The sequence below is a fragment of the Aythya fuligula genome, chromosome 1 (assembly GCF_009819795.1).
Source record: "Aythya fuligula isolate bAytFul2 chromosome 1, bAytFul2.pri, whole genome shotgun sequence".
Classification (NCBI taxonomy): Eukaryota; Metazoa; Chordata; class Aves; order Anseriformes; family Anatidae; genus Aythya; species Aythya fuligula.
The window spans coordinates 124767733-124789585 of record NC_045559.1 but is presented as its reverse complement, the minus strand read 5'-3'; the positions used below and the strand labels follow the sequence as shown (position 1 = coordinate 124789585).

Here is a 21853-nt window from a genome sequence, read left to right as displayed (position 1 = left end):
CATTATCTTTTCTATTCTATGGTTTATCTTCCCTACTAATTTATCTTCCTAACTAATAGGGAGAGATAACACTCTGTTTTACAACAGAAAAATCTGGTATTTTTTTTAACCTATGTACATAATTTTCATGCAACTATTATTATGACACGGTTCTTGCTACTTTTATGGAAAATGAAAACTGCCCTTTGAAAAAAAACATTGCCTAAACATGGCATACTAGGTGATATAACTATAGTTATATCAATATAACTATCCTGTAGAACATGGTTACCACTACACAATTACATATTAACTGGCTGCTATCCAACAGATTACTATAAGTGTAGTAAGGATTTATCAATTTGGTCATCACTCATTAATTTTCAAGGTGAAATTTCCACCACTCAGTCTGAATATTTGTGGAGATATTTCTGTGAGTGCTTTGCATTACATCATATGCATTTAGAAATCTGATAAAAACATGTCTGATTTAACAGGACTCTTGCCAACTATCTGGTGTGGAGGATGGTTTATTCAAGATTATTTAACCTCAGTAGACGTTTTCAGTATCGTTGGCTGGAATTTTCTCGGGTAAGTTAAAGTTTTTAATAGAATTTACAATGGTACTAATGCTGGCACTAATTGTTTCCATTATAGATGCTATTTTTTGTTGGTTATACCTTTGCATAACATGACATATTTTCCATGCTGGGTAAATGTATTGATTAAACTTCTTGTAGGAGATTCCATCTAAAATAATTAAGCCATGCATATTCTTGTGTATGACACTAAGGAAAAGTATCTTTTAGAGTATGTTAAGGAGTTTCTAGACCTCCTCTTTAAAAGCTTATTTTCCTTACACAGGAAGTGGAAAGCTGGAAAGTTATTAAATTTTGTGCCATGGTTGTGACCTGCAAAGTGTCAAACTTATTTGGCCAAAATCTAGGTCTTTGAAAAAAACATACTTTTTATACATACATGAAAAGAGTTCTGCTAAACAAAACTTGAAGATTTAGGTTTTTTGTTTGTTTGTTTGTTTGTTTTGTTTTTCTGAGCTTGCTCAAAACATTCTCTTGCTGTAATGTCTGCTTTCTGTGAGCTCTAACATGTATATACATTAGTCATTTTCACAGAGAAGATGATCAGGTGAGTTCCAACTCAGGGCTGTCAAGTCTCAAATACATGCATTAATTGCTGTCATAAGCTATGAAAGTGGGGCTAATTATCTATTAATTAATATGAACATTTAAGAAAAACATATGATTGATTAAGTGGATCCTGAATGGAAATCCATCCTGATGATCATCTGTGCAGTGTGAGGGGTTTTTATGCAAACCAAGGATGAAACTGTGAAGAAAAGTTGCTGTATCTTCTCCTTTTTGTATCTTTGCTCATGTTAGTTTAGAAGGTGAAATTTTTATTTGTTGTTATGAAAATTAGCTGCTTGGTGACATCGTGACAACAGGAGGCTGTCACTTTGATGCCTGTGATCTGGCGCAGGAGGTGTGGGTGCTCTGTCCTCCGTGTCAAGGCATGCAGGTGCCTAACCAAAGCATCCAAAATGCCTTACTGAGCATATTCCTGGAATAGCTACTAGTTGATCACACATATAAAAATAAACTCCAATAGCTTGATGAAGCTATGCAGAAAAGGCACTCTCTTATGCTCCACAATCAGTATTGTTAGAGATGCCATTTTCTTTAAGCAAAAATGTGAGAAACTGCCTGTTAGAACCACAGTGACAAGTTTGTGAGTGTCCGCTTTTGTGGGGCATTTCTTGCTAGCCAGGTAGAACAGATTGCTGTTCATTCACCAGTCTGCAGCATAACATTGAATTATATTATGGTCAGGAAAATTCCTGGAAGGAAACATTAAGCTTTAGATACTGTGCTTTTGGATATGCTAGCTAGCTGCTGTAACTTGTCTGGGTGCTTTATCCAAAAACTTAGGGAGAAGTCTAATTCAAGTTGATTCAAAGGTTGTTAAAATAATGTCTTAAAGGTTTCAAGTAAGTGCTTGTGAAAACTTAAGAGCAGCACAGTAAGGGCAGTAAGCCAGCAGCTCGTTCACATTATCTGCCCTGGGGATCTGGAGATGGAGAGTTAGTTAGGTGCAGTAAACAGCAAGAGCTAATAGTTAACAGTTGTGGTGAAGTGCACTGAACAGCTCAGGGAAACAGATTTCACAGGTCAGCAGAAATGACGGAAGAAATGAAGTCCACGGCAAAACTATTGTTTAGCAGACTGGTCCAGTCAGAGGATGCAGGACTAAAGCCACACAGGTCCTTTGGGATCATAAAGAGTACCCACTAACCTCTTGCCTGATCAGTGAAGAAAATGTTTAATACTTCATACAAAGACATGACCATGAGATGAATCACTGACCCCTAAAGTGAGGATTTTAATTTATTTTTCATTCATTTCTTGTCAGCCTCACCCACTGTAAGTGCAATGTTATTCCACCAGGTTCTCATTTTCTACTGGTGTTTTTTTACATCTTATTTGTACAAATCTTGACACTGAGACTCTTAAACTGGAAGGCACTTTGCAAAGAAAGGAGAAAAGTGATGAAACTTCAAAAAACTTCAGGTTGAAAAATAGGACAAACCTGCTGACTCTAGAGAAAGTGCTTTGATTACAAAATCAGCGAACATCAGCAGTTCCTCTGCTCTGGCTATTTGAGTTCTAGCAAATATGCAGTGGCTCCTGGGGAAGAGCTCGATTACTTCTGTTGTGGAGCACTGAGCTGCCTGGGAGGGCTTGAAACGTGCTATTTAAAGTCATTGTTACTACCTGGAGTACTGCATTTTAGAGTGAGACATTAATATTAGGAGAACAATTTTGAGGGGCTCTAGTTGGCTGTTGTAGCATAAATATCAATAAAACAGCAGTGAGATATAATCTATTCCTCTCAGCTCTGGTTTTATTGGTCTTGGAGCCTGTGCTGCCTTTCTCTCCTCTTTACAGTCAAGCCTCTCTCAAAATAATAATGATTATTATGTTGTAATAATGTGTCACACACTAAAAGCCAGCTCTGTCTCCTGGCTCTTTCTGTGGTTGATGTGTAGTCAGAGCTTTTGGAAGGAATTTCAAGCTCTTATGACTAATACTGTGACTCCCTTTTTCCTCTGCATCATGAAAAAGCTCCGTTATGGTTTTGCATGGAGAGGTTTTTTTTTGTTTTGTTTGTTTGTTTTTTTTTCCCTTTTACTTATTTATTTATTTATTTATTTATTTATTAAAATGTTTTATCATGTCTGAGGGTTGAAGGGTTTGGAAAAGGAGTTTATTTTCAAATTTAGCTCCGTATAGGAAACTGTTACCTTATTATGTATCGGTTTGCCTAATGTGGCTTTCATACAGATGCAGTGTTCTTTCTGTCATTGAAAATCTATTAGTGCACATACAGTATTAATAAAAAGCATTCAAAAATGCAACTCACTGGTGTATTAAAGTATGAGTCATTGATTAAGATTAATTACAGACGATATGATGGAGAAAATCAATCTTTCAACTTCCAAAATAGCTGACTGTCAATAGCTGAGTTTTAAGCCAATCTGGAACTTTCCAATGAAATCTTTTCCTGTTGAGAAAACAACAAATCTAACATCTTTAGTTTTGCTATGAATTTGATCTTGGGCTCAAAGGAAGAGAGAATAGGGGAGAAGGAAATGCTGAGTATACACAAGGTCAGCGCTTAGAGGCTTGTATAATCTTTGAGAGGACAAAATCCTATCCTGCCTGACCTGGCCTGGTGTTGACTGTATTCCACTATTACACAAATGACAGGTGTTAACTACTGGATTGGGATTTTGCTTATTCTCTGTAGAGCAAAGCTAATGAGTTCCTGAAGCAGAAAGAGAACACTTTGAATCTAATAAAATAAAATAATAAAATAATCAACACTTCATTTGCTGTTTGCTTACATGGACACATCTTTTATTTTGTGTTGAATGTGTATTTTTTTTTAATAAACTCCTACCTTGACAAGAAAAAGTAATGTTATCTGCTAAGTGTCCACAGTAACAACATTCAGCAATGCAAACCAAAGTTATAATGTGCTTATGCTTCACATTGCCTTGATTATTTGTTCATTGACTGTTTTTGACTATTTCTCTTTCGAAGCTCTTATACAGTGGTGCAGAAACTTCACCAGAGCCTTGAAGTCTCCATTTAACCACCATTCCTTTAGTAAAATACACACTCTAGCAATACCTTTCTGCCATAACATATAAGGGGATTTTGGGGGGACAAGCATGTACTCAGTGTTCTTGATGATTCAAACAGGTTTTCTCCTGAAAATACTCTGGGAAAGCAATGTTTCATTTCACACTGTGATATGTAGGAGTAGGGCTGTGGCAGGAGTAAGCAGACATATAAATGGCAAAAAGATGTGGATAGTGTTAGACATTATTAATTAGCACAGTTAAGTGGAGAGCCCTCCACTACCCTGAGGTAGGAGGTGTTTCAGAAGGACTGACCTGATTTCCAAGAGGATGATCTCCTTAGGCTTCCCAGCTAACTGGTGAAGACAGAAAAACTTTTTCAGGAGATATCTCAGAGCAGATATTTTCTAGAGGGAGGTGTCTCTACCGAACACAAGAAAACTACCAAGATTAATCTCAAATGGGCACTTGGGAGAACCTTTTCATAACTAATCCTCTCAGTTTAGTCTAAGTCATTACCATTCACAGATACTTTGTGGGGTTGAAAAGATTTTTCACAGCACTAGACGAAAATGGAAATAACTGCAAAATATTACTGCTTCTTCCCTTCCTTCCTTCCTTCCTTCCTTCCTTCCTTCCTTCCTTCCTTCCTTCCTTCCTTCCTTCCTTCCTTCCTTCCTTCCTTCCTTCCTTCCTTCCTTCCTTCCTTCCTTCCTTCCTTCCTTCCTTCCTTCCTCCTTAGCTATTTAACAAATATACTTTAAGATATACTGTATCTCGATGTAGACTTGTTCTATAAACAATATAATTTTATGACTTCCTGCATGCACTTGCCAACAGGTGATCCACGGAACAACATCTTTGCTGCCTCAGTGGGATAAATGTGTGGACTTTGTTGAAAGTGCACTCCCTTATGTTGTTGGCAAGATGTTTGTGAATGCCCATTTTCAAGAAGACAAGAAAGAGATGGTGAGTCTTCTTAATAACATATTCAAATGATTAATTTCCCTGCACAAGTTTTTATGATTTATTTTCAATTCTTTTTTTTTTTTTTTCATAGAGTTTTCCAGTATCTGCTTTTCCAGCCATTGATTTTGTAACAGTAGTTAGTTTAAAATTAACTAATTTAATTATTAGACTTAGCTCCTAGTACAAGAGGGGTACAACCATTGAAGAAACACATGAAACAGCATCCTGTGTGGGAACAATAGCTCTGCAATGGCCTTCCACAGCTCTGGATCAGCTTGGTTTGTCTGCTTGACCTTGTTTAGTTCTACTTTTTTCTCAGGGAAGGACTTCATTTTAGACAGACCAGTATTCTGACTGGGCTTCTACAAATATTTTATGTGTGTTTCCCTCTCACGTTCTGCATTTCTTCTGTTGCTTGTTTTCATCTGGAGTTTTCTCTCTGAGATCCAGCTTTTCAGTTCCCTTATTCTTTATTGAGTTTGTAATGTACTATTTGGCAATTTAGTGGCAAACATATTTCTGGGATATAAGGTAGTATGGCTTCTGTGTGAAGGACTGTAAGAATATACACTTTATTGGGGGATGAGCTGTTGGAGAATGGTTATCTATTGAAATGTGACCTTATTAAAACCTTTCTTAGTATGCAAATTCCTTTCAGACCAAGTCTTTGAAAAACTATCGTCTAAATTCACAGTAAATGCATAGCAAGACATTCATATATAGTTTATAGTATAAATCACAAGATTCAGACTTATAGGAGATAAAATTCGATGCAGGTGAAATTTGTTGCAATCCATTTAGAAGCATGCTTTTCTAGTTGATCATTTTTGTTAAAATTTTAATTTCACTGTTTTTCAGTTCTGTTTTTCTTTCTTAGGTATTTAGAAAGCCTTTGAGAGAAGCACTCTTATTTATAAAAGTTCCTTCCTTCCTTCCTTCCTTCCTTCCTTCCTTCCTTCCTTCCTTCCTTCCTTCCTTCCTTCCTTCCTTCCTTCCTTCCTTCCTTCCTTCCTTTTTCCTTTTTCCTGAATCATAGAATATGTTTATGAGAAAGTAATTCTGAGTTATATATAACATGGATTTTTCTTCCATGTTTTGTGACTGTTATTTCATACCTTAGATCCTTCTTTTCCTTTTATCAAGAAAGACATTATTTGTGTCTAAATATAGCTCTGTTTCTAACCCAGAGTGCCTGCAGTGTTTCTCACAGCTATGCCTGAGCAGTTTCAGTAATAACTTTGATAGCAGGAATAGGTTTCTCCTCCTGCCCCCTGCAGATACAGCTGGTGCATAAAGCCTAACTATACACCAGGGCCCAGCTGTAGAGCTTGAGTTTGAACTTGTAACCTCCAAATACGGGGAGTTCACCTCATTAGTGCACTAAGTTAATTGAGTTGGTGCTCTGTCATCAATACCTTTAAGTTACTCTATTCCCTGGGATGCAGTTTTCTGTGAATGTTGACTGTTTAGTCATATTTAACGCTAGAGCTGTTCTGTTTATCCCATACTGTCTCTAAAAATTATTATTTTTTATTTTTTATTTTTTTTTTGAGATAGAATGAATAATCAAAGGAGCATTGCTGCATTTTATCTGGTTCCACCACAAATAAAGATCTGTTCCAGATTAAAATATGCATCTGATACATAAATTACAATTCAGCTGAAGGTAGCATTACTTTCTGGAATTTAGTCCCCATCTTTAATGACTTTTCAAAACTACCAGATATAAAATGATTAATAATAAATAACATTTATTTATTAACTACTGGAATAAATTTATATAAAACTCTGGTACTTGACATTTTCATTATTTTTAAATGTAGCATAACTGATAACAAAAAGATCCAATAAGTCTTCATACAATGATTATCTGTCCTGTCTTGTACTGTCTCATCTCTGGTTTGGTCTGTGTTAAAGTCCTCTGGCAACTGCTGGATCTTCCAAAATGCCTCATGCTCACAGTATTCTCGGTGGTCATCTGTCACAAGGTTCATCTATTGATACAAATAGAAGCAGCTCATTGCCTTTACCTTTCTGGTCTGCACTGCCAGACAAATGCACAGGTGTGAGTACATTTCTGCTCTTTAGACTGATGTAATGCATCTCTTAGCTGTGAGACTCATTGTTTTCTTTATTTCAGGGTTTTCTTAATGTTTATACTCATTGAACACTCCAATTATTATTATTTCACTTTCTTGTGATATGCTTGTGGCTTCATATATGTGCCAAACCACCATTTGCACAGAAACAGCCAAGCTAAAATGGTTGTGGATTTTCATAGCTTTGCACAGATGCAGGCTGCCACTGGAAGTTCAGGACCAGAGAAGCAGTAAGGGCTGCTCAGTCTTGTGAGCCATGGCCTCTATCCCTGCAGTACGCAAAGGGTAAGAGCACTTCAAAAGCACAGCTTGCTGGCTGAATATATGGATGCTGCTTTGTATTTGGATCATGATACTGTCAGTCCAAATGCAGTTCTTTGGCAGTATTAATAAGGAGCATCTCAGTGACATAAACCAAGCAAGGCTACAGATGCTCTCTCTGCAGAAAAGGCTTTATCTGTGCAAATGCTTTGCATCTGGTTCTTTCTTCTGTATGGATTAGTGATCTAGGATCAAGGAGACAAAAATCTCCACAAATCACTCCAATTCTCTCAGTTTTTTTTTTTTTGTTTGTTTGTTTGTTTGTTTGTTTTTTACAGTTTTAAGGCAGGCATTCTCACAGTTGTGACATGAAAGGATCAGCAACGAAAAAGTTGTGTGTTACAACTGAGGGGAAGGAAATGAGAAGGAAAAGAAAAAGAAAAAAAAACACTCTCCAATAAGCACGAGCAGTTACTGTTGGATTTGGAATTATTCATGGTCTTACCAAATCCATCATGCATTGAAACTTCTCTTATAACGATCCTGCTATGCCACAACTTACTGGGGAGGGGTTTGCTAACTGTTTTCCAGATGGAGGAGCTGACTGAAGGAATACGCTGGGCTTTTATCGACATGTTGGAAAAGGAAAATGATTGGATGGACTCTGAAACAAAAAGAAAAGCTTATGAGAAGGTAATAAATGTAAATGGTGGGTGGATAAAATCCTGTCAGAGTGAAGATTTTCCTTGAGTGAGAACAGAATGTCATGGACCTTACCTGCAGCTGCCTTGTTCTTCCTCCCCTTGCCTCCATCTTTCTCATTCTGTCTTTGGCTGGTGTAGCCCATGAGCTCATTCACTTGTGCAGTGTTTTTCTTGATAAGGTCTTCGGCTTTGACTGGGGTGTCAGGGGTTCACCAACCTACAAACAGAAAACAGTGTCCAAAACTTGTGGGACAGCTGAGGGTGTTCGGTATGGAAGTGTCCACATTTCTCACCTTCTCCAAAGTCATGGTGGAAGCCTTACATTGGAAGCCACCTTCCAGGAATATGATAACCATACCAGCTGAACAGCCATCTAGCCATCTCCTGACAGGGTAATGCTAGTTATGAAGTGTTATGGTCAAGGTGAGCATTATCTGTCATGATTACTTTCAGGTTGTGTGACCATAAAATGCAGGAGGTAGAGGTGAAGACAGGAGGTACTGAAAGCTCGTTTTTGGACTCTTCATGTACTTATAGCATGTGAAACACAGAAAGGGAGCTTGTCTAAGCCCAGAGCTCTGCCCCAGAGCAGCAGCTGGAAGAAGCATAAACGAGGCAGAGAAGGGAAATGTGTAGGACTTCATCCTTATTTGTGAAGGCAATGGGATATCAGTGAATTAGTAAATTTCCTCTCTGAATAAAGTAACATGCAAATGCAGCTTCACTGTCCCTTCTCAGTGTGATGGAATGAAAATAGCATTGTTTTGGTTTAAAAACAAACACGGAATTGAAAGATTTTTTTCAAATTTTGTGGAAAAGGCAATTCAGATATTTTATTGGTGGAAAGTTTTAAATTCTATACACAGCCTATTTACATTTTTTTTTACGGCAGTGCCCTTCACAGATGCACAAATGAAATAGAGCTGCATGAATGGACCAATAAACTATAGAAAGCAAAGGATAATAAGAGACAGTTTATTTCTTGTTAATCTGATGATATATAGGCTACAATTATTATTTCTTACAGGAAGTGATGCTTGTTTGTTTACAAGAAATACCCATAGAAGCATAATGATCTTTAATTTAGATATTTGACAAATTTGATGTAGACTATGAGAAGGAAGACTTTCTATTTATTTCCTTAATAGAGATGTTTCTGTATACTTTTACAGTTATATACAAGTCATATGTTGATTTTCCAGCAAATAATTGGCTTAAAATTGTTGTTAAAAAATTTGCTATCTTTCTTCCAGCAGAGAAACAGTACATGCTTTGCCACAAACTAATAAAGTCCCTAAAAAGATCCATCTTTCCCAATTCAGGGAGGGCTGTGTTCAGAAGTTAGGTTAGATCTTCTGTGGGTGGAGATGCCCATGTCCCCTCCATTGACATATTTAGGAAGCTTACAGTACTCGCTCCCTGTTTAGGCATCTCAGTTAAATTTCTGAAGCTAATGAGGTGAGTCTGGGCTGAGCAGTGCATGACAAACTAAATGCAAGCTGTACAACAAAAATACTACTATATGCCATACTACTACATTTAAACCATTTGCATAGCAAATGGTTTAAACCCATTATCACTGACTTGAGCAACAATTTTATAGTTTACTGAGGTAGGAATGAGGTCAGGGTTATAAGTGCTACATAATGATTTAGAAATTGCAGTAACCTGGAAAGGCATTTTGGTAGATTTCCAAATATGAACTTTATGCATGTTTATCAAATACTCTTTTATAGCTAATGATTGGTATTGGATTTGTGCTGGAACATTTGGATGGACATTTTTTTAATTTAAGAAATGTATTAATTACATATATAGACAGATAATTCACTGTGGAAATCTAAGATATATCATGCAACAAAACTTTCAAAATCTGTTACTTTTTAAAATCTCATTAGTCCAGCACGTTATGTAGTCACTTCTTTAATACTTATCCCTTAACAAAACAGGAAAAACAAGTCAACAGGAATGTTGGACTAGGGGTTGCTGAGTTGTTAAAAAAAACATCAGTATTGCTTTATTATATAGAACTATAAAAGAGACATTTCTTTGTCAGTTTGACAGTTTTCATCCACATCTTGAAGACAATGCAAATGCCATGGATTTCAAAAATTAGTAAGAAGCTTTGTTCTTGAATTGAAGAAGAGCAAACTGTATGATCCTGGGGAGCTTCTTAGGTTTACTCTTTGTTTTGGAGCAAAGCAGAAGCCAGTATTATAACAGAGCACAGTGGGGTGCTGGAGGTACTTTCTTTCAGACAAAAGGCACTTTCTTTCAGAAAGGACCCTCTGCTTTGATCTGCTTTAATATGGCAAAACATTAGCATTTTGGCCAATTATTGCTGGACTGAGCCCAGTAACACATAAAACATCTGTTCTAGTTTTCTGTGGTTAATAAAACCTCCATGGAATTTTTTTATTAGAGTAGGATATTCTACTTTGAAATGAATTTCAAGTCCTGTGCAAGCATCTTCTCCTTGTTTCTGTTTCCAGAACAGAAGATGGCACCTGATCATTACTGTTATTATCTGTTAAGTAAAGAAACGGAGTTATTAGTGAGATAAAGAATGTCGTGGCCCTTTATCATGTCTTCATCAGTAGCTGTCAAAGGAGGTTGGGCCTCATTCCCAGTTTATGGATGAGATACCAAAGCACAGGAGTAGCTTGGCCCAGTGACAGAGCTGAGGACAAAAATGCCATCCTATTTTTCTCACTCTCAGACTTCTGTAGCCACCTGGGCACATTGTCCCTTGTAGTGAGGCAGAGCAGAGTTGATGCCTGAAGTTCTACAGCAGAACTGTAGGTTATATGGAAAGTCCATATACTTAGCATTTCCTCCATATTTTTAATCTCATTTTATTCTTAAATGCTTTGAAAAGAGAAGAACTCTAGAAGCGTAGTTTTTTGTTTGTTTGTTTTGTTTATTTGTTTGTTTTTGTTTGTTTGCTTGTTTACTGGGCCTACTTCACATGAGCAGTTTATTTTGTAGTTAGCCCTTTATTTAACTTCAGAAATAATAGGGTCATTAGCAAACTTTTTGGCAATTTCCTGAAAGAGAAACAAGATCAAATGCAAGATCTGGATGTCTGCACAGTGAACCTTCCTGAATGAACACTCAGATGTATCTTGTTCCTTATGGTGATTGTATCTTCAGATGACAACACTCTAATGCAAATGACTTGGCAGGCTTTAAAGAGAATTAACCACAAATTCTCTCACAATAGTCACAGTCTTACATGGTGTCTGCTACCTGTTGTCTGACTGATCCCCACCTTGCTTGTGTACTTGCCTCAAGTACACCTTGAGGTCACCTGTACACATTGCTGTCACCCTGATGCTTTGCAATCACAGGGACCATCAACCTCTGAAAGCCTTAAGGCCTTCTTCAGGAATTGATGCTTAGATTTTGCTTTAGGCAGCCTGTCAGCTCCATCTAATCACTGTAATGTTTCTTACCTATAACTCTGTGTGTATGTTCTGTTGTTTTAAGTTGTTCAGAAAAGACACCTAGCACTACTTGCTCACTCTAATTTGATGAATATAACATGTATTAAAAGGATCAAACCAACACATCCATGTGACATAAAGATCATTTTTCTTGTAATGCTTGATTTCTGAGAATCATCTTTTCAGTCCCTGCAAACTCTGGAGTTAATGTTTGGCTTTCTGTCTGTATTAGAACAATATGAGAAAGTAGCTAGCAATTTCCCTCTCTCCTACCCCCTCCATTCCTGTCTTTAGATGATTGAAACATGGATTTAAACCAGACCATCTGAAAAACAGTCTTACAAAGTCAGATTTTGACAGGCTTAGGTGCTGTGGTCTGTCTTCATGTGCAGTTCTCACCTAATTCTCTGGATGGAGCTCATGCTGCTTCTAAAGGAGCTCCACATCACAGAGGACCATTTGGCACTCTGCTATGATGCTCTGCTTTCTGCCCTGTCCTGCCTCCTTCACCCTGTGCAAGCATTACTTTATTGATCTGTAGTTGACTATCATTAGAAATTTGCTTAAATTATGCCTGTTAACCTCCCAAATTTTCAGTGGAGATCTCTGATTTAAGAAAGAAAGAAAGAAAGAGAGAAAGAAGGTGAGAAGGAGAGAAGGAGAGGAAGAGAGAAGGAGAGGGAGAGAAAGAAAGAAAGAGAGAGAGAGAGAGAAAGGGGAAAGAAAGAAAAAATAAAAAAGAAAAGGAAAAGGAAAGAAGGAAACAGGGAAAAAGTAAAAGAAAAAGGAAAAGAAAAAGAAGAAAACATGTTCCTATTCTTGTCCTTTTTTCCTCTCCCTATTTTGTAAGCCTTAAATTTTGCCCACATTTGAAAAGCAGATAAAATATTCAAATGAGTGCAAGGTATGTCTTGCTACAGTCTTTAGGTACGTGGTCTGCAAGTTGCAGCAGCTCTGCAGAAAGATGCCTCAACAGCTGCCCAGCCACCTTGCAGCCTCTAAGAAGGATGGCAAAAGAGGATGGGAGGGAGAGAGGGGAGTCTTTTGTCTCCCTGACGAAGAAGGTGCAGATTGCAGTCCACTTTGTCAGCCAAACGGTATTGACAACTGTGTTTAGTAATGGTGGTCCACAGGGACAAGGGGAACCCGCTACTGAAATTCCATTGACATGGCTCATGTGATCAGTGCTCTCATCTTTAAAATGGTAATTTATCTCTGCTGCTCTTCAGAGGATAATTCATTGGAAGTTCGTCACTGAGATGTAAAATTATTTCCTATCTTGTGCAGGAGCCATTATTTTATTAATCACTTTTTTCCTTCCTGAAATGCCCTTTGTGCTTGAGTTTAACTGGAGGCTTGAAAAAAGAGACTTTTACACAAAAACTTGTTTTCTGAAAGTTTGCAAATCTCTTGTAAAGTAGGCTGTATTGTAGGAAGTTATCTTTTTTGCTTTGCAATACTATTTTTAAAGCATAGATGACAAGCCAAAAAAAAAAAAAAAAAGCTTGTTTTTCTGTAATAAGATTTTTCTGTAACATTATTAACCTCTTTAGGTCATGGAGCACAAATCCCAAGGTCACTGTGCAATCATTTTTTGCCTACTGAACTTGCCTGCTGCTTGGTTTTATTTCTCTCTAAGGAAGTCATATACGCAACATTTGTTCTCTTTGCATCTCTCTCTGTCTGAAGATCGAGGCAAGAGAAACACGGGAAAATATAAGGACAGTGCTTAGCCATACATGTCTCTCTCAGGTAGTGTTAGGCACCTTAGCTTAGCCTACAGGGCTTGTTCTGCTTCAGAGAGCTACAGCAAACCTCCCTAAATAATGCAATGCAATTAAAACCAATAGCCCCAAGGAATTCAAGAGTCATCTGCACAAGCCCTGATTCAACAAAGTATAACTACTTTAGATGAGGTACGTATCCATCGGTTATCCCACCGAAGCCATTCGCTTCTCAGCTGGAACTCAGCTGGTTGTATCCTGGCCTCTGATCAATTAGCTGAGTCCCTGCCATCTTTCCCTGTTCTCTGTGGTCATTTTCTCTTCACATTTGGATGATTTCACTAAGAACATGATGGCCATACCGCTCAGACCAGAGGTCCAATTTCTAGTTCAGACAGTGGCCAAAGAGTAGCAGATGTTTAGAGATGAATGTAAGGACAGGGCAAGCATAAAGGGATACTTTCCTGCCATCCTCTCCCAGCCTCTGACAATCTGCAGTTCAGTTGCTTCCCAAGCCAGAATTGGTGTCTTTGTATTTATTCATTTTTTTCTCTTGTGAGTTTGTCTTTTTGAACCCATGACAATTTTTCTCATACACAGCTTTCTATGGCAATGATTTCCACTGCCTCACTGTGCTCTGTGTGGGGAAGCACCTCCTTTTTTTTTTTTTTTTTTTTTTTTTTTTTGGTCTGGAAAATGTCTTCAGCTCCTCCTACAGTCTTGTAGTGGGGAAACCAGAGAATCATCTCATCATTGCCTGATTTTTATTTATTTTTTTTTCCCTCATGCCCTTGTGTCTTTGCATATAACCCTGGAACATGAAGGTACATAAACACAGGAAGTTCTGGCTGAATATGAGAAATTATTTCTTTACTGTGAGGGTGACAGAGCACTGGTACAGGTTGCCCAGAGAGGTTGTGGAATCTTCTTCTCTGGAGATGTTTAAAACCCACCTGGATGCCATCCTGTGTAATGTGCTCTAGGTGATCCTGCTTGGCAGTGGTTGGACTAGATGATCGTCAGAGGTCCCTTCCAGGCTCGGCCATTCTGCGAATCTGTGAATTACATGCAGGGAGTATGGGAGTATTCAAACAGACTGCTCAAGACATTCACTAGATAAAGTTCTGAAAAGTACTTTTTCATTAACATCTTAGGCATATCCAGGCAAAGAGGCCAGACACCACAGCTCCAGGAGCTGAAATTAATCTTGCCTAATGCCATGTTAATTTTGCACAAAGATGACAAGGCATCCAATCTTCAGAATGGTCAGTAGGTGCTGTGCAGAAAGAAATATGTGTTTTTGTACCTTGTGGGGTCTGTGAATCCAACTTATATAAAATAATGTAAGAATATCACAAAGCAACCAGTACTGTGTTTCAGTGCCTCCCACATCTTAAGTGAGCTTTTTCTGGAAGGAAGACCAGCACACGACTGACATAATGACAATTGTAAGGAGGGGGAAGTTCCAAAACAGAAGATCCCAAGACACCTTTCACTGGTTCTTTTAAGATGACTTTATATTTTTGTTTCAAGGATTTCAGAGAACTTCACAAAGAGTAAGACTGCTTCAGAACACTCACAAGCTGCCAGACTTGCTTCTGAAGAACTAGCAAAAGGGAGAACTTTCTAAAAGCTCTAATTGCATTTAGACACTTTATTTCTGTTCAAAAGCCAAGGGGGCAGGTTCTTACTTCCAACTTTGCTGTTTTTACTAGATTTTTTTTCAGAGTTTTGCAATAACTTTGTCATTTTTAAATGGGAAAGCATACTTCTACTTAATGCCAGTTCATCCCTAACCATACTGTTCCTTTGAGGAAATCAGCTTCCTGCAATGAGGATAGTCTCTGTCCAGGGTAGTCCTTTAATGTGAAAAGTTGGGGTTCTGCCTGTACTGTAGCAGTTTCATTGCAGGGAGTAGTGAGCAAGACTCCTGATTCAGCTGAAACATGGTTTGGAGTTCAGAATAGGCAGAGCCACGTTCTGCAGCTTTCTTGGGCATTAAATATATCACCAGGAGCTTACCTGCATGGTGTAACTCATCTTTATCCTACCTTAAGCATGGGCATGTGAAGAGAAAGGGAGAATTTGATAGAGAGCAGGAAGTGAAATAAATCCTGTGTAGCTCGGAAATGATGTGGGGGCTTTGGAAAGCTTGCTGTACTTACCTAGTGTGGAATATGGACAGTAGAATATCTCAGCATCACTGAGATAGCTGTTTGGAAAATGCTAATATTCAGCATAGTGTTTTTCACCTGGAAGATAAAGAGAATGAATGACACTTTCATTTCGGTGTAAGAGTGTTCCACGCTTTTCCCTGAACAAAAAATAAACCTTCACTTTCCATCAGATCATCAAACAACACTTTCTATTTTAGAAGTCAAATTTTTATTTCTCATTACAAACTTTGATTTTCACATGCAAAGAATAATCTCTCTCACATCCAAAATTTAATTTAACCTTTTCAGGAGGACTGGGCTTTTCTATTCAGTAACCACAGGAGATGTTATTCTCTCTTGGCCAGAGTTGAAACTAATAGCCATGGCATGTTTGCTTATCTCTTACCTCTGGGGTTAGATCACTGCTGTCAGCTTCTCCCTTGTTATGTGGCTGTTGCTACTGCTCACTCAGTTGTGCAGGGATGTCAGTTCCATTAATAAACTGAGCACCGTGCAAACAGATAGTGGAAAACAGGTGAAGAGAGAGGAAATTGTATTTAACCCTGATCTCTCAGCTGTCATTTTTCAGACTCCGCCACAACTGCATAAGACCCAAATGGGTGCATGACATCAAAACATCTGTGACAAATCTCATGCTTGAAACGGAGGGAGGGGGACAGAGGTGGATGGACCCATCTTCTGATGTTCAGGGACTGGGATGAATCTGAAGATTTTGTGGCAGAAATGCAATGTGAAAGCATATGTATGTTCAAAGGCAGCTTAATTCTTCCAAAGGTCAGGAAATCTCCCATCACCCCTGGAAGTCTTGGACAACTCTAATTTTAGTTGGCTTTGTTGCTTTATTGCCTTCTGTAGAGGAACAGTTACAAAGAAATTATAGTCCTCCAGCTGACCAGTAATAGATTCTTGAGGCATGGGATATCCTTGTCTTGCTTGGAAGATGAGTCCAAATGCAAGCTTAGGTATCTACCTGGCTTTCCTATCTTTCCTGCCTGCGTTGACCTCCATGTCAACACAATCTATATATGCCTGTCTGAGCCCCAGAGAGGAAAGCTGCCTTCTTGTTTAGTCTTAGCAGCACTTTAGCTGGCTCAAGTATTGCACTGATCATGGAAGCGAAGTTGTGAAATGTTAAATGGATCTTCAAAACGCTTCAGGTAGTGGTGTTGCTGGAGATTATTTCTAGAGGAGTTTTATAACAAGGAGGTCATTGGACCCAGGAATTTGCTCCCTCACTGGCTTTTCAGAAGCCAGAATGCTTCACCGAAAATAAAAGCTTCCTTAGCCGCCCTCCTTCATGAAGGATACTGTGCGGTGTCTTGTGCTCATTCTTCTGGAAAAGGGGTGAGCTGCATCAATTTGAAAGTAAACACATAATTGGAATTGATTTAAATATAAAGCAAACAATGTTTGTGTTTGAAACTGAAATGGGGGCTGGGGACCTAGAGTAGTGCAGGAATGAGTCTCTGTCGTGTCTGGTCTCAGATGTGTGGAGACTTGGTCTGATGCTCATTTGTGGCTAGAAATGGAAAGAGACTTTTTTGCATATTATTCATTAATAAAAAAGTAGCTCTGCACCCTTTGCTAGGCAAAGATAACCTTGAAAATATTAAATGCATATAAACTCATGCACGCAGAGGCTAAGGTCAGAAGTCATCCCCCTCTGGAACAGGTTATAAAGCGTTTTTCTGAGTAAAACTGCCAGAAGAAGCAATGTGGTAACTCATTTCCTCTACAGGATGTAGAGAGAGCTTCCCTGCCCCTTGGCTGCCTCTCTCACAGAGGGTGTTACAACACTCAGTGCCTGAGATCTCTTCAGCACACTGGGGCCTTTGAGACTTTTATTTTGCCAGGCAGCACAGTGTTTTTTTGGTAAACCTGCTGTTTCCTCAGAGCTAAAACAAAAGCAGCAGAAACACTTTTTCAATAGGGTGGGTGTGTTTCTAGCACAAGGTGGCATGACAGCAAGAGTTCCAGTTGGCTGATGAGGAGCTCAGGGGGTGAACAATGAAGCAAGTCCAGGGAGTTTCTACAAAAAATGCAACGTAATTTCTGCAGATTGATAATGTGCCAAATCCTGGTCAAAGGTGTCTTTTTCTTTGTGGCATTGCAAATCCTCTGTGCCTCCAGACCAGAACACTTTTGCTTCTGGCTTGTTTGAAGTGCAGCTGGAGGAGCTCCCAGCTGGCTGCACATGCATTATTGAATTCATGCCCTAGGTGATCTTCAGGTGTGTTAGAGGGACACACAGACAAAATCCCTGTGCCAGAGCGGACCTGTCACTGCTGGCATGGTGACATGATGCTGCACCTGGACATAGCACAGGCTGAGTCAGTGTGCATATCTGTGCACCATCCTTTCTTGTGGTCTACAAGCATGATCCCTACTCCACTGAAAACCCAGAGACTCTTAAAACTGACTTAGGAGCTTTGTACAGTGATGATTTGCCCTTAAATAGTTCTTTTGCTACATAGCTCAGTTGTGCTAATATGGAGAGGTACTGACATGAGGTATTTTCCCTGATTCTTTTGTGGGAACTAGTCTGCCCTGGTTTCATTGTGAGTGATTGGAAGTCCTTATACTTAAATCTCCTTATACTGAAATCATGTGGCTATAAATTTGTGTGACAGAAAGTGGTTGCACTCATATTACAGCACCTGTCTAGGTCACGTTTGGGCCCGTGTGGTGTCCCCAAGACATAAACCCCCTGTTTTTTTCCAAGTTCAGCAAGTCTGAAATAAAATGAAGGCCAAGATGAAGATTACTGGGGTAATGTTTTTATGTATCTAAAGTATGTGTTGTCTTTCCCAGAATGTGATATAAGGTGATAAGCAAGGAGGCATAACTGTCTGGGATAGTGTTGGATGACTGTGAAGGTCATTGAACCTGGTGCAACCTCAATGATACTGTCAGGAGTGTTTCCTGAAGCATGTTGTCCCCTGAATCATGCCTAAAAGCTGTCTAGGAGCTCGTACAGTCTGAAACCATGCCTTTAGCTCCTTGTCCCTATTCCACCTAGCAGCACTTCCCAGATGTGTAACACTGCAGCAAGTCAACCCATGACGGGGAGGCCAGGCGCAGACATCAGCCACCCCGAAAAAACATCACAGTGCTATGTGTGATTGTCATGGTGCTAGGGAAGATGCACCCGAGGGTGTCCACTGTAGCCATGTCACCAAAGTTCTTGGGAGGAGCCCTTTCTGTCTTGCTCAGGTTGAATCATGGAGTTTGTCTGTACTCATTTAAAAGAAAAAGAGAAAGAAAAAGAAAGTGATGTAGAAAACCAGAACTGAAAATCCGAAGAGATAATGAGAGAAATCTACTTTTTGGTTGTTTCTATGTTCATTTTGGAGTATACTTTATCCTTTATTATTTTTATTTTTATTTTTATTTTTATTTTTATTTTTATTTTTATTTTTATTTTTATTTTTATTTTTATTTTTATTTTTATTTTTTATTTATTTTTTTTCCTGGATTAAATGAAAGCCAAAATGCACGTACTGTGCTTGATACATGAAGTATTATTTCAGTTTTCTGTATTGGGAAGCCAAGTCAAAGGGACAGGTAAATGAAGGTCAGCAGCCAATCAGGCTGCAACCACAAACTATTTCTGGTGACACCTACTCTTAAACTGTAGAAAATATTTCAGATTTAAAGCCAGAAATTACTCTGGTATGCAATGTGCTCTGCCTGGTATACAGGATCAGAGTAAAATTTTAAAGCACACTTAGCTTTGGCATTGCTCTTCTCTCTTGAAGTCAATAATTATTTTATTTTTGTTTGAAGCATGTTCTGGTTAAAATGTTGTCCATATGTATTCATTACTTCATGTGGGTGTAAGCTATATAATGACCATCATTAACTGCTAATTGAGATCTCTTTAATTGAGGTGGGGATTCCCCCTACCTCGGCCTCCTCCCCAGTCCTCCACAACTTTCTGCCTGTAAACAGAAGTCTTGAAGTCTTCGATTGGAGTTGTGACTGCTTGAGATTTTGGTGTTTTTCCAAGCTGTTAAGCTGTTACTCAGATGTTTTCACGTTCACCATTTTTTTGTTTGTTTGTTTGTTTTTTTTTGTCACTTAGGGATGTAAAAAAAAACAGTTTTGATTGTGTAATTGGATATCCCGTTGATTCACTGGAGTCAAACTAAGCTCTCATTCAAAATTATGGAAGAGATATATCTAATCATTTATGTATTGTATAAGCACAGAGGAAGATATTTGTTGTGTGCCAAAAAGAAATGTATTTTATTTACAGAGCTAAGGTTCTGTTCATGGAAGACAGAATTCATGCCTGTCATATATAATGTTCTATGCATAAAATAATGAAATCATGATAATTGTTATGCAGAGGTTACAAATGAAAAATTGAATTAAGACAAAATGGACAAAAGATTTTTTTTCTTGGTAAAATTCAAACATCCATGGCAGCAGAGTGAGTTTGGAACAAAGCTGGTAGGTAAAATTATGAGTAGGTATAATGAGTAGGTATACTGCTGCATTGAACTAAGGAGTTATGTTTGTGAAAATATCACAGTGAATTTGTATGTTTATAGAAGTCATACTCTTTCAGATTTTCTGTTATTTAGCTTGGTTCTGTTGCTAAAAAATCAATGCAGGATTAGTTTAAACTGAAAATTTAATTCCAATGAAATTAGTTTTAGAATGCTTGAACATTCAAGTTCTTTACCTTTCAGAGAGCCAGAACTAAAAGGGATTTAGGACAGGAAAGAGTCACACTATGATGTAAATTATTTTTTTTTTTTTTCTGGCTCTTTTCTATGTTTGGCTGTCCTAATAAACTTATAAGTGTAACTTTATGGTTAGTAACAGTTATTGGATATTAAGAGTAATTATATAATTCCAACTGTTTGCTTAGAAAATTTTGTGTCCCGTTTCCCCTCCTTTCCCTTGGATGGTAAAATACATTATGGTACCCATGTGTATTGGTAATAATTTCTTCTCAGGAAATTTTCTTTGAATGAGGCTTTGGTTTCAAAAGATGATTCAGAGGAAGGGGTAAAGTAATGTAACACATAATCCCAGTGGTGTTCCTTTTCTTCTTTCCCACATCATGTGTTCCCAGCACTTGTCTTGCACTAGTTCCAGCACTTGCTGGATCTCTCTCTGTAGTGATTCAGCTCATTGATCTGGCAAAGAAATATTTGTGGGAAAAAAAAAAAGTACATTTCTTCTGGAATAATGATCTAAATAATCTTGCAGAAAGATGTAGCAAGAACCTGAGACAGCTCACAGAGCCTTGGTTGTGGTTGCCAGCAGCATGAGCAGAACCATGGACTATGATGGGAGGAGCAAGGCAAGGACTAGGACTTTTTTTTTTCATTTGGCAGTACATAGTTGTTAAATGGACTTAGCTACTTTTCAAAACACGGTGCTGTAAGTGTATTTGATGCCATAATCTTTAAAATCCATTTTGTTGCTGGGTATGATTATTCATGTAAGTCACTTGATAGATTTTTTTCTAGCTCCTGAACTCAAGCTATTACAAGAATGAAACCACAGGTGTTTGTTTTTTTTTTTTTTTTTTCATTGTCATAACAGGTTAATTTAAAACTTTCAAAATGATTATTGAAATATGGGTGGGGAATATCACAGAGTGATGGAGTGTGGAGTGGTATCAGTATTGTTTATTAAATGTATCACTAGCTCTAAAAATCTTGGAAAGAATGTTTGATAGGCACAGTCTACACAGGTTGCATTGTGATACACAAATATAGGAGGAAAGTTAAAGCAAAGTTTAAAAATAAATAATCTGATGATTAGCTATATTCTGAAGTATGTATTACTGTCAGTTGAGTGCAGATCAAGTACTCTTAAAATTATTGTTTCAGGCCAAGAGTTCATGCTTGAGTTGCTACTTCACCTTGGATTGCAGTTTATGATGTGCAAATCCCTGACATTTGATGTAGCCTCTGCGGCAGAAATAAAATACCTTATTAAGGTGGGCCCAGTCCAGGTCCTACTCAAGACAGTGTGTCACTTCCTACTGATATCTGTAGGAGTTGGCTTTAGCCCTGTGATGGAACTTTTCACTGTTTTTCCAAGATCCATTACTATTTTCCCATTTTTTTCTATACATAAAACCTAAATAGATGCAGTGATATTTATGCAGCAGTTTTACCAGATGGCTCTTGAATCATCTGTTTTCAATGAAAAATGAAAAGACCAGACACGTACATAAAGGCTGAATTAATCTTTGTAATTAAATGGAACATTACTTTGCTGTGAATGATTTTAGCTTTCAAAATGTATTTCATGCTAATTTTTCAGTGAACTGTAATTGTATTATTATTTTTTTATTATTTTTA

At 38.1% G+C, this 21853-nt stretch overlaps 1 protein-coding gene across 1 annotated transcript in view; it reads left to right on the top strand.

Annotated features, from left to right (window-relative positions):
• PHEX (phosphate regulating endopeptidase homolog X-linked) overlaps positions 1-21853 on the top strand; it is a 99547-nt gene that overhangs the window by 38338 nt on the left and 39356 nt on the right. Inside the window, exons 10-12 of the mRNA XM_032204727.1 lie at positions 477-570; positions 4985-5113; positions 8065-8166. Coding sequence (XP_032060618.1) covers positions 477-570; positions 4985-5113; positions 8065-8166 — 325 coding nt within the window. The remainder of the gene's footprint in view (positions 1-476; positions 571-4984; positions 5114-8064; positions 8167-21853) is intronic.